Source organism: Octopus sinensis, linkage group LG21, assembly GCF_006345805.1.
Source record: "Octopus sinensis linkage group LG21, ASM634580v1, whole genome shotgun sequence".
NCBI lineage: Eukaryota > Metazoa > Mollusca > Cephalopoda > Octopoda > Octopodidae > Octopus > Octopus sinensis.
Genome location: NC_043017.1, coordinates 26,421,738 through 26,436,737, shown reverse-complemented (window position 1 = coordinate 26,436,737; position 15,000 = coordinate 26,421,738). Strand labels below are relative to the sequence as shown.

The 15,000-nt window shown below is 32.2% G+C and overlaps 1 protein-coding gene across 1 annotated transcript in view; it reads left to right on the top strand.

Annotated features, from left to right (window-relative positions):
- Positions 1-15,000, top strand: part of LOC115223027 — a 50,028-nt gene that overhangs the window by 17,945 nt on the left and 17,083 nt on the right. Inside the window, exons 6-11 of the mRNA XM_029793454.2 lie at positions 3,662-3,676; positions 7,075-7,089; positions 11,249-11,263; positions 11,818-11,832; positions 13,575-13,589; positions 14,777-14,815. Coding sequence (XP_029649314.1) covers positions 3,662-3,676; positions 7,075-7,089; positions 11,249-11,263; positions 11,818-11,832; positions 13,575-13,589; positions 14,777-14,815 — 114 coding nt within the window. The remainder of the gene's footprint in view (positions 1-3,661; positions 3,677-7,074; positions 7,090-11,248; positions 11,264-11,817; positions 11,833-13,574; positions 13,590-14,776; positions 14,816-15,000) is intronic.

The window sequence follows — 15,000 nt, the reverse complement described above, 5'->3', positions numbered from 1 at the left end:
TGATTTTTATGCCTCTATCTCTAAAGAACTGCTAGAATAGAGCCCTAATCTTCGCTAGTGACTTCATAGAATTAGTACCAATGATAAGGATATAATCTTCCTTGCTAGAAAGACATTACTTTTCAGTGAGAATGCAAAGTGGTAAAAAACACCGACACGAGGGCGCTTTCGATGTGAGCATGGATTCATATGATGGGGCAGGCATCTGTGATCTAATTGGACTCTTTCTCCTAATACCTCGGTAAGACATTCCCTAACGTACATTTCGCCATCTACAAAGATGATGCCCTCGCCTTAACAGCTAATACAAATGGACCAGCACAAGATCGTTTTAGGAAGGATATTATCCAGTTAATGAACACTTCGGACTTAGTATAACTATAGACACTAACCCTGACGGTTGTCAATTTCTTAGACGTTTCCTTAGATCTTAATAATAATATTTTAAGCCTTATAGGAAGCCCAATGATAGACTAAGTTTTATTAATGTAGGTTCATACCATCCCCCTGATAGTATTCAAAAATTTAGTTAAAAATATTAGTAAGAGGATTTCTAGCCTCTCATCTAATGAGGACATCTTCAATAGCGTTGCCCAAGTTTATAATAAAGCTTTAAAAGATAGTGGTTTTAGCGAAAAAATAAAATATACACCTATCACCAGCCCAACAATAAGGAAAAGGAATAATAGAAATAGGAAGGTCATCTGGTTTACGCCCCCTTACTCACCCGAGGTGGCCTTCAATATAGGTAATATTTCCTAGCACTGATAGATAGACATTTTCCAGTTAACCATGCTTATAGGAAACTCTTCAATAGACACAATTTAAAAATTAGTTTTAGGTTCAACTGCCAATTTTAAAAACATAATCAATCATAACATACAAAAAACACAGAAAACAGTGTTCATGCAGGAATAAAGATTGTGCCGCTAAATGGAGCTGCATGTCCAAGACCATCATATATGAAGCTACCGTAAACTCTATAACCACTAAAACACCGTTTCGACGAAGAATACGTGGGCCTGACAGAGGGTAATTCAAGGCCAGGTTCAATAACCACACTTTGAGCTTTAGGTACTGGAACAAAAGAAAGCGACACAATTATCCAATCATATTTGGTCTTTAAGAGATAAAGGTGTCGATTTAACGTACAAGGCAGATTTGGCCAGATGTAAGCCCTATACTAAACGCAGCGGAAGGTGCGGTTTATGCGACATGGAGAGATGGCTTATCTGGAAAAGCAGCTTAGACCCTACCACATGTCTAAATACAAGGACGAGCTTTCGGATCATGCCCACATGTGACTAAATTTCTGTTACGTTTTTGGTCCCCTAAAGAAAACGATAGAACATGCTTTCTGTGTTATGTCCCAAGAAGATTTATATATTTTTATATATTTTTATGTATTTTATATAATTTTTTTATGACGAAAAATGCGAGCGATGTTATAAGTACGCAGGCAAAGCAGAGTTATAACAGAGTAATTTCCCTTCATTTTTAACGGTATTTTTTCATAAGGTTTTCAAATAGCCAGATAACCGAAGAGATGGTGTTGTGATTTCCACTTCGGCATCTGAAACTCAGAGTTTTATCTTGACTACCGTTAATGTAACATATTGTATATATATATATATATATATATATATATATACGGCCGACCACATAGTGGCTTGCCCTCCAAATATACACATGTATACATATATCTCTTTTACACTCTTTTTACTCTTTTACTTGTTTCAGTCATTTGACTGCGGCCATGCTGGAGCACCGCCTTTAGTCGAGCAAATCGACCCGGGACTTATTCTTTGTAAGCCCAGTACTTACTCTATCGGTCTCTTTTGCCGAACCGCTAAGTGACGGGACGTAAACACACCAGCATCGGTTGTCAATCAATGCTAGGTGGACAAACACAGACCCACAAACATATACACACCACAATTATTATATATACATATATATACGACGGGCTTCTTTCAGTTTCCATCTACCAAATCCATTCACAAGGCATTGGTCGGCCCGGGGCTATAGCAGAAGACACTTGCCCAAGATGCCACGCAGTGGGACTGAACCCAGAACCATGTGGTTGGTAAGCAAGCTACTTACCACAGAGCCATTCCTGCGCCTATATATATATATCTTCATAAGCATATTTACACTCTCTAAGATGTTTGGAAAACCTATATGAAATTTAGCTGATGAATACTTGACATTATATTTGCTGTAATATTTGCAGCTTTAAATAAGATGTTTATAATATGAAACAATTCTACTAATCTACCGATCTATTCTTGTTGCCTTCTTCTTGGTTATAATCACCCCCCGTAATTTTATGGTTAATACCATAAAAAATTCTGGTGCATCTAAGTATCATATTCTTTTGAATCTATATAAGTATGTATATATATATATATATTATATATATATATATAATATATTATATAATATATATATATATATATATATAAATAGATGAGTGTATTTTTACCTTGTTAACAATTAACACGGAAAAATAAATAAATAGTTACCAGGGCAGCAAAATCTATCTCACAAGTAAAAGTGTTGTAACTTCCTTGTTATAAAGGTAGAAACTTCGTGTTTACGTTGATATTTTGAATATATGAATAAAAAAATGGAGTTAACGCATGTGTAATCAAATATAATAATAAAAATTTCCACTGATACTATTCAAAAGAATAAATGGTATAAACAATGCAATTTTCTCCTCGGGAAAGTGAAAAAAACGAAACTCGTCAATAAGACATTTTAGCAAAAAATGATGGATTTGTACAGCGATAGACAGAACGCTATTAATATTGTTTAAAAAAATCTTATATGATATAACGTCATAAGTAGCTAACAGAAAGAGTAGGGATATTAATAGTGAATGTTAAATATTAAGGAAATTAAAGTTTAAATTATATATAATGATACAGACTACTTATATGCACTAAATGTATGTTTTTGCCAATGCTTACATCTGTATGCTCGCTCTATAACCGTGTTTACTAGAGTACTTTTAGAAGAAATAATGAAAAGTAGCTCATATGTATATATGTATGTATATATATATATATATTTCTTTTATACGTGTGTGTTTATGTGTATGTATATATGCTCGTATGTATAGGGCATTCGGGCCAAATGAAGCAGCTGGCATAAAAAAATAGAAATACATCTAGTGTCCAGTCCCAAAATAGAACTATCATTTTAAAAAATGTTAAGTTACAGCTAGGATGTACAGCTGTGTGCGTGGGTGTGCCTCTGTTTGTGTGGACAGACGTATCAATGCTCTCAGCCTAGAAATGACAGAATCTTTCACATTATTTTACGAGCGTATCATATTTACACAGCATTTCCACTTCGAAGCTGGGTATATCCTTTCTACGTGGACGTTTATCCCTCATTAACCGACAACACCACGTATCTCATGAAATATTGTGGACATGCCGAAATACGGTAAAGCACTATTGTAACGAATACCCTCGCTATTCTACGCGTTGCTTTGTGCTCTTAACATATGGAATGCGAGGTATCAAACAGTGTCTGAATATCCAACATTATCAATCTCATATCTATAAATTGTAAATAACATATATATATGTTGTATTTTCTATTTCAATAATTCTAATTGTTTTGATATTCAGTATTAATCATTTTACAGGTGGTCCCGTGGTCAGTAAGTAATCTATTTTGCATCTAATATAATTGATATATACACCTCGTATTACTTTACATAGATACATATATACATATATATAAACATATATATGTATCTATGTATATATGTATATTTGTATATATAGGGTATTCGGGCTAAATGTAGCAGCTTGCAAATGAAAATAGAAAAACATCCAGTGTCCAGTCCCAAAATAGAAGTATCTTTAAAAAATGTTTAAGTAAGAGCTGGGATGTTCCTGGGAGGTAATATTTTTCTCACTGTAGCCACCCTTAACTTCCACCACAGATTCAAGACGGCTTCCCGATTTGGCGCTTCCGGTCCTCTCGATTTACCTGACGAGTTCTTTAAACAACTTCATGTTTCCTGGCATTTGTTTGAGAGGGAGAGCAGTTTGTGTATTTCTGTAATGTGCCCCATAAGTAATAATCCTTGGGATAAGTGAGGAAATCTGATAAACAAAAAACGCAGCTTTTGAAGGCACATTTATTCTTTGATAACCACATTTTACTATTCATATAAATATATATATATATACATATATATATATATTATTATATATATTATATAATGATAAATCTCAGAGCGAGTTATAAACAGTAGCGTAAACACATCGTGAGGCATGTTTGCCATTTGAATATGGCTAACCCCTAAGGGTGGATGCGGCTGTAGTTTGTAGCCCCAGGAAGACATCTCCTCCAGGCTGGCTATAGACACACTATCTGTGTCCTCTCAGTATTTGATGACTTCCCTTCACAAATACTGAGAGGACACAGATAGTGTGTCTATAGCCAGCTGGAGGAGATATCTTCCTGGGGCTACAAACTACAGTAGCATCCACCCTTAGGGGTTAGCCATATTCAAATGGCAAATATGCGTCACTATATATATATATATATATTAATATATATATATATATATATATATATATATATATATATTTCCGTTGAATTTGGATGTTGGAAACCAGCTAACTAAGGGATAGTTCCTATCCAATATACTCCTGGTATTGTAACACACGGTCTTTGCACGTGTGAGTATTCTTATAATACTTCCTTTCGTTTTAGAATGTCTACCGGCGGATGGATGTCATTTTTGCATCCTCTCCATTTTCTTTTTGGCAGTATCTATACATATATAGATATATGTATGTGTGTGCGTATGTTTGTGTGTGTTGGGATGAGTGTTTGTGTGTGTTGGGTGAAGTTGGAGCAACGCCTAAAAGAACGGGGAGAACAAAACATAGGTAAGGATAAACGGTTCAAATTAGTGTGCGTGGGTGTGCCTCTGTTTGTGTGGACAGACATAGTAATGATCTCAACCTACAAAGGACAGAATCTTTCACATTACATTACGAGCGTATCATATTTACACAGCATTTCCACTTCAAAGCTAGGTATATCCTTTCTACGTGGACGTTTATCCCTCATTAACCGACAACACCACGTATCTCATGAAATATTGTGGACATGCCGAAGAACGGGAAGGCACTATTGTAACGAGTACCCTCGCTATTCTATCCGTTGCTTGGTGCATTTAATATATGGAATGGGAGGTATCAAACAGTGTCTGAATATCCAACATTATCAATCTCATATCTATAACTTGTAAATTACATATACAGATGTTCTATTTTCTATTTCACTAATTCTAATTCTTTTGAAATTCAGTATTAATTATTTTACAGGTGGTTCCGTGGTCATAGTAAGTAATCTATTTTGCATCTAATATAATTGATATATACACGTCGTATTACTTTACATACATACATACATACATATATATATATATATATTATATTATATATTATATATATATATATATATATATATATAATATATGTATATATATATGTAAAAATAATATATATATATATATATATATGTATGTATATATATATATATATATATATATATATATATATATATATATATATATACATATACATATAAGTAAACATATATATATATATATATGTATCTATGTATATATGTATATTTGTATATATATAGGGTATTCGGGCTAAATGTAGCAGCTTGCATAAAATAAAATAGAAAAAACATCCAGTGTCTAGTTCCAAAATAGAAGCATCTTTAAAAAAATTTTTAAGTAAGAGCTGGGATGTTCCTGGGAGGTAATAGTTTCTCCCTGTACCCATCCTTAACAGCCCTTCACAGACTCAAGACGACCTCCCAATGTAGCGCTTCCGGTCCTCTCGATTTACCTGACAAATTCTTTGAAGACCTTCATGTTTCCTAGCATTTGTTTGAGAGGGGGAGCGGTTTGTGTCTTTATAATATATATATTACATGTATATATATATATATATATATATATATATAATATATATATATATATATACATATATGTATATTATATATATATATACATGTATATATATATATATATATATTATATATTATATATATATTATATATATATATATATATTAATTCGAGACAAAACCACTATTTTGCAAAACAAACAAGGAAAGACTTAATAAATACATAAAATTTTAATATAATGTAAATAAAGTTATTTATTTATTTATTTATTATTTATTTACTTTATATTAAAATTTATGTATTGATTAAGTCTTTCCTTGTTTGTTTTGCAAAATAGTGGATTTGTCTCGAATTAATATTATATAATATTTTACTATAAAATTGGATTTAATCCTAAATCTGATTTTTTCCCTGTAAATTTGGATTTATTCCCTAAGATTTATTATTATTATATATATATATATATATATATATATATATATATATTATATATATATATTATATATATATATATATATATATATGTATATATATATATATATTCCGTTAAATTTTGGTGTTGGGGAGCCAGCCAACTAAGGGATAGTTCCTATCCACATACTCCTGGTATTGTAACACACAGCCTTTGCATGGTTAAGTATTCTTATAATATTTCCTTATGTTTTAGAATTAATAGACATAATAGAATGCATACCGGCTGATGCATATCAATTTTGCATCCCCTCCATTTTCTTTTTCACCGTATATATAGATATATATATATGTGTGTGAGGGGGTGTTTGGGTGTGGCTGTGTGTGTGTATTTATGTGTGTGTGTGTGTGTGTGCATGTGTGTGTGTGCACAACAAGTTACAAGCCAACGCTCTTCGACAACACACATATCTCGTGAAATATTATGGACATGCCGAAAAACGGGAAGGCACAACAGCAACGAGTATCCTCGCTATTCCCGCCGTTACTTTGTGGTTTTAGCATATGGAATGGGAGTTATCAAATACTGTCTGAATATTCAACATTATCAATCTCATATGTATAAAATGTAAATTACAAATATAGATGTTTAATTTTGTATTTTGCTAATCGATTTGATATTTCACATTTACTCATTTACAGGACTCTCCGACGAACGTGAGTAATCTATTTTTCAATTAATGTTATAGAGATTTGAACCTGGTATTACATATATATATATATATAATGTATATATATATATATATATATATATATATATATATATATATATATATATATATATATATATATACATATATATATATAATTTTAATCCAACGGGAAACAAAAAAAACACAACAACAATGGAACAATTACAGTATTATTATTAATAGGCGCTCTATATATATATAATTGAGACGTGTGTGTTCGTGTGTATGTATGTGTGTAAATTCTTAGGTATAGGGCATTCGGCCCAAATGTAGCAGTAAGGATAAAAATAAATAGAAAAACATCCAGTGTCCAGTCCCAAGTCCCCAAATAGAAATATCTTTAAAAGATGTATACCTATTCATTTTGTTTTTTGGCGTATCTATATTATAACACACACACACACACACACACACAACATATATATATATATTATATATATATATATATATTATATATTAATTAGAGACAAAACCACTATTTTGCAAAACAAACAAGGAAAGACTTAATCAATACGTAAAATTTTAATAAAAAGTAAAAAAAAACCGCCACTACAATTGTTCTTGTCCTGATCGACAATCTTCAGGTGGATTTCCAATCTAAAATATCAATATTTTAAAATATAAAAAAATAATAATTTTAAATAATTAAAGTATCAATGAAAAAATATAAATATATAATCTATATATAACCTATATATAATCCATATATAATCAATATATAAACAATATATAAACTAAAAAAACCTATCAACAATTAAATATAAAACAAAATAAAAATAAACTATATATACACCCATACACATATAACTAATTATATAAACCATATCTAAATACATACACTAAATCACACACCTATATATATATCCCTATACATACACATAAAAACGTCTAGGCAACAATAAAAATAAAATAGCCAAATACTTCAACACAATACTTATTCATACTCCCTCACACACATACAACCCACATTCATAAACAATATACGTATACCCGCTCACACATACATATACAAACATACAGAACTCGATATATACACCAATATATTCACACCCACAACTATACAGATAAATAAATTACGCAAACAATCCCCCCCACACACACACACACCCATTCACACATACATAAACACTCAAAAGCAAAATAAATAATTCTTTGCACTTGTTGATCGAACGTTTTTTTTTTAATTATAAATGGAATAATATATAATCAACTTAAATATACAGAATCTACTACAAAACACCAATAAACGATCATGATAAATGAAACCCACATACATATTATGATAAAACTCCCCCTACCATACACAATTACCCCTATATAGCAAACTCATATACACATTCACACACAAATATACATACGTAAACACACACACACAACATATACGTATACCCCCTCACATATACATATACATACCTACTAAACTCGACATATACAAACAATATTCTCACACCCACACTCATACAGATAAATAAATTACACAACCAAAATACGCACACACACACCACACACATTCCCACATACATAAACACTCAAAAGAAAAACAACATTACTACACATAATACGCATTTAAAATTATGAATGGAGAAATGAATAAATGAATTAAAATTATATTCACGTGGTAAACGAACATTACTTAAAAATTATGAATGAAATAATGTAATAAAATAACAAACATCGTCAATAGACATAAATACTACGAATTCTTTAATAAAAACTACCATGATAAACTAAAACTCATAAAAACATATAATGATAAAACCTCCCTTTACTAAACTCTATAACATACCTATAAACAATCCCCTAACCTAAACATTCACACACAAATACACACACGTAAACCACACACCCACGACATATACAAATACCCACCTCACTCACACATACCTATACATACGTATAAACCTCAATATATACACCAAAAACCCACTCCCACCCCACATTTAATCCTAAATCTGATTTTTTTCCTGTAAATTTGGATTTATTCCTAATATTTATCATTATATATATCTATATATATATGTATATATATATATTATACATATATATATATATATATATGTATATATATATATGTATATATATATAGTATATATATATATATATATGTATATATATATATATATATATGTTATATATATTATATATATATATATATATATATATGTATATATATATATGTATATATATATGTATATATATATATATATATATATATATGTATATATATATATGTATATATATATATATATATATATATATATATATAATATATATATATATATATATATATATATATGTATGTATATATATATATATTGTATCGTATTGGCATCCTTTCTGTCTCGGGAGACAATGGAATTGCGCATGTTTTTTTTGTGTATTTTTTGTTTTTTTGTTTTGTTTTTTTGTAGTCTAGTCCGGCTTTTATATTTCATGTCCTGATACATTTCGTGCTGTGGCTGTGTAGTCCTATCCTGGACAAACACTCCCTCTGGCAGATACCGCAAATGTAGCGAAGACTGTTCCTGGCTGGTTGTAGTGCCATAGTCTCTTGTTGACGTCTCTTCCTTTCTTTCCATTTCTCCTCTCTCTCTCTGTCACTCTTTTGTATTCCCTCTTTTACTGTACGTCGCCATTCTGCACGGTTGCCGGCAACTGCCTCCCAACCGCTAATTATTGATGTTGCAGACCTTCATATCCCTTTTGCAAACATCCCTGTATAATATATATATATATATATATATATATATATATATATATATATATATATATATTATATATATATATGTTTGTGTGTGTGTGTGTGTGTACACAACAAATTACAAGCCAACGCTCTTCGACAAAAACGATGTTTCAGCGAGACGGAAAGGAATGGAAAGAGAGAACAAAACATCTGTAAGTATAAACGGTATGACTTTGTGTGCTTCTGTGTATGTGGATAGATGTAGACAGACGTATAAATGCCCTCAGTCTAGAAAGGACAAAATATTCCGCATTACATTTCGAGCGTATCATACTTACACAGCATTTCCACTTCCATGTTGGGTATATTCGTGAGCGGTACGTCATTTGTACGATGTGGAAAATATACCGCCAACTTTGTCCAAACGACCTAAACATTAGCTTCAAGGTTCATCCAAGACTTGGACCACGAGCTATACGTCCCCTGCCCAATTCAAGATCACAACATACATGTACACTGCAACATAATTTCTTTTCCTCAACAGGCCCTGCCCCATTTAACATTGTCCCGAGGGAGATCAAAGAGGAAAAGGATCCCATCAACTTCAAACAGAGTCTGGATAGATTCCTTCAAAGAATACCAGACAAGCCACCCATAATTGGATACAACTCACCCAACAAGAACTCACTACTTGAACAAAACTGGATACAACTCACCCAACAAGAACTCACTACTTGAACAAAACTGAATACAACTCACCCAACAAGAACTCACTACTTGAACAAAATTTGACTTAAACAAAACTTGACTTAAACTGGATTCGAATAATCCTATCAGGTGGTGCTATTAAGTTAGACATGGCCTGGACAAATCTTTGGTCGAAACATGTCTAAGTTTTATCCTTTCTACAAGGACGTTTATCCCTCATTAACCGACAACACCACATATCTCATGAAATATTGCGGACATGCCGTAAAACGGAGAAACACAACTGTAACGAATACCTTCGCCATTTCAGCCGTTACTTTGTGTTCTAAACATAAGGAATGCGAGGTATCAAACAGTGTCTGAATATCCAACATTATCAATCTCATATCTGTAAAATGTAAACTGTGAAAACTCCAGCGAAATGTCCTTACTTGGAACTCTGAGTGATTCATTAGAAAAAAAAACATCTACACCCCAAAAAAGCGTACACACAATATAATACCTCCTGCACATTCGATGCAATCATTTCTGGATATGTGTGCGGTATGGACTTTTTGTGTACGTGTGTGCGCATGCGTAAAGATATGTTGATAGAAAGATAAGATGTTATGTATATAGAACTATTCAAAGAAATACACATACTCAAATGCACATAAACATATATATTACATATATAGGTGGTTTATTTTGTATTTCATAACCGATTTGATATTTAACATTTATTTATTTACAGGAAACGCGCATCAATGTGAGTAATCTATTTTGTCTTTCTCCTTTATTCTGTTGCACTCTTTTCCTCTTTCATTTGTTTTAGTCATTTGACTGTGGCCATGCTGGTGCACCGCCTTTAGTCGAGCAAATCGAGCCCAGGTCTTATTCTATCTCTCTCTTTTGCCGAACCGCTAGGTTACGGGGCCGTAAACACACCAGCGTCTGTTGTCAAGCGATGTTGGGGGGGGGGACAAACACAGACACACAAACATATACACACACATACATATATATAAATATATACGACGGGCTTCTTTCAGTTTCCGTCTACCAAATTCACTCACAAGGCTTTGGTCGGCCCGAGGCTATAGTAGAAGACACTTGCCCAAGGTGCTACGCAGTGGGACTGAAGCCGGAACCATGTGATTGGTAAGCAAACTACTTACCACACAGCCACATATATATATATATTTATTTATTTATAGGTATGCATATTTGTATGTATGTATATACATGTTTGTATACAAATATACATATGCGTATGAACTCTATATTTTACTCATGTGTTTTATTTTATTTTTTTCCTTACAGCTTTTCTCTTGACCCGTGAGTATTCTTCTTATATATTCATCATATAAATCTCTGTGTGTGTGTGTGTGTGTGTGTGTTTGTGTGTGTTTATATACCTATATGTATATGTACGCATATAAATGTATGAATGAGATCTAAAATTTTTGTTTACTAACATATACATGTACCCATAGTTAGTGTCCGTGTTTCTGTGGGAGTTTGACAATAAAATGTACGTTAGCTGCTATGTATATGTCTTATAAATAATGAAAAAGAAAAGGGAAAATATGCTTTTCGTATGGAATGTCTCGCATATTAACATTGGTTTTGAGTCATATTCCTAAGAGAGGGCGACAATTATTAACAACAAACCTGTATTTACGCCTTGATGTATTCATTAATGCTTGTGCTTTGTGATTTAAGATATTTTCAAACGGGTTACAAGCACTGAAAATGATGAAGTTTATTTTATTTGTTAGCATACACCACGCGTAATTCAATTAGAAGATGACATAGAGCGATTTTTTTTTCCGGTGAGACAAATTGTAGTGAAATAATTTTTAACAGATTATTGGTGTTTGAATAGTGACCAGCGTGGTGCAATATTAATAATGAATGAATCAGTATACGTCTATTGGAAATACTTTCTCGAAACGAATGCTGCTATACTCTGTGTTTCTAAAGTATTGGGTTGTCCGGAAAGTTCGTGCCGATTTATAGCAGCTTAGCATTCGACTTATTTTAGAACATGGTTGAGTCCATAAAATAGGATTTCATTACACCTCCATTAAGAGCACAGATTAATTTATCTTTTCGTGAAAGAAGGTTTACGTTCCTATGTGTTAATTCTGTAACTCTTTAAAATGGAAGATGAAAAAGTTAATTTTCGCCACTTGATGCTTTGGGAACCAGACAAAAATTGCTGCAGCTCGGCTGGGATGTGTTACCCCACCCTCCATATTCACTAGATATTGCTCCTTCAGATTTCCACTTATTCAGGTCTTTGCAGAATAGTCTTAATGGTAAAAATTTCAATAGCTTCGATGCCATGAAACCACCTCAATTCTGGGAAGAGAGTATATTCAAGTTAAAGGAAAGATGGAGACGCATTGTGCAACAAAATGGTTCAGATTTGGTTGATTAAAAATGTAATGGGAAGTTTTTATTGCCCGTTTCCTTTCCTTTAAAAATCGTCACGAACTTTCCGGACAACCCAATACATCCATGCTCAGGAAGGATACGTTCTACGGATTTAGCAGTGTTTTCGTTACTAAGAAATAATTTCTACCTACCCTACCGGCAATCTCCTACATCTCCGGTTAATCAATTGATCCTTCTCTACATATATCAGTAGAGGCTATATCTGTTTGCCTATACAGTTTATAGTTGATAGTTACAACTGAAGACACACGAAAAGCAGGAATTTGGAGTTAGTAATTTCCATTATGTATCTAGACGAATGATATTGTCCTGTTCCGATAAATATCTTGGTGATCTAACTGTCGATTTATAAAATAAGTACTGATTACCTATATACAATGTTTCTGCGTAAAGGTTCCTTTAGTCGAATCTCGAGAACGATGGGATTTATTGTTGGAATGACACCAATAATATCTACGCAGAAATTTTGCTCATAAATACACGTAAATCATTTTTATACCATCGCATTCTCACACGATATCCCCACCACATATATCACGATTGTTCAGTTGTATATCAATATGCATGTATGTATTCTAAATCCGAAGATATATTTTGCTTTTATTTTTATTTTACAGGTTGCGATTTCATTCGTAAGTTATTCTTCTTTATGTTATATGATTATCAAATTATTACCTATAGCTTTATTTAGAATGCACATATAAATATGCGAACACTTTATATTAACTAGTACGTATATTCTTGTACGCGTGGTCTGAGTTGTCTAGTTTGGATTTTGGCTGCTCGGTTAAATTTCACTGCCTATTGAAATTATATTAAAGAAGTGCAGCGAAAGATATTACTCACGTATATGTAGTCAAACTTTTCTCAAATTTAAATATAAATCATCAGGTTTTATAAGTAATATGTTTTTATATATTTATATATTCTGATTTACATTCTATCCAGTTTCAGCTCATGAGCTGTGGCCATGCTGGGGCACCGCCATTAAGTGTTGCTACATGATTTTACTCCACGAATGCATTTTAGCGATTGCCATTTGATGCACGAGAGAGTTCGATGCAGCTAGTATATGTGCTACTATAATATTCGGAAATGATTTCCTGTTTATGTACTAGGAAGTTACAATCTTTATCGCAGTTACCATCTTTATCCCAGTTTCCTCTTCTGACTCATAAATCAGGCAATCAGTTTCTTTAATATTACAATGCACTACTATCACTGGAGGTGTTACACACCACTTCAGATGTTGGGACTGCAGGACAACAATTGCCCCTAACTCAAGGCCAGATCCTATATTCATCTATGTTCAGCAATAACATCCTCACAACATCCATTGCCCCTTTTATATTTAACCATCGAAATCAATTTCTTTTGTTAACAGAATGTTTTTCCGAATGTAAGCTGGATACATTTGGAAGTTCAAGAAATAGGGGAATGTATATAATTTGCTATTATATAATCCGTTGTTTTATAGTCCTAATACACAATATATATTTCAATACGAGCAAATAATTCAAGAGAAAATAGCCGCGAAGATATAGTTGACTGTATTATTGCCTAGTGTAACAACTGAAAATGATAACAACAGAATCAATAATATAAGTGATCGTAGGCCCAAAAGCTGGAAGATTAAAACTAATCAAAAGAGGTACTAAGTGTGCCTACTATATAATTTTGTTAATGTACAGATACTGTCTAGCACAACTGAGTCAGTTTAATTAAATTTACGTTTGCTTCAGAATATGTACAAAAAATTTACGTTTATCGTTTATTTCTATCATAATGTGTGAGAAGTCAATATGTTCGTTCATTTCAGAATCAGCGATGAGTTTTTAAAATTCAGAAAGTCCATAGCGTAAGTATATTTATAGAGAATTTCATTTATTTTCTTTTTAATATAATGTATAAAGTTAGTTACTCTGAATGATACAAGAGAAAAGTACAAACGAATGAAAATATTCCAGAAGACATGACAATATAGATTTTGTATTATATTCAAACGTTTTACAAATTGTGTAATTTCCGTTTGAGTATCTGCAT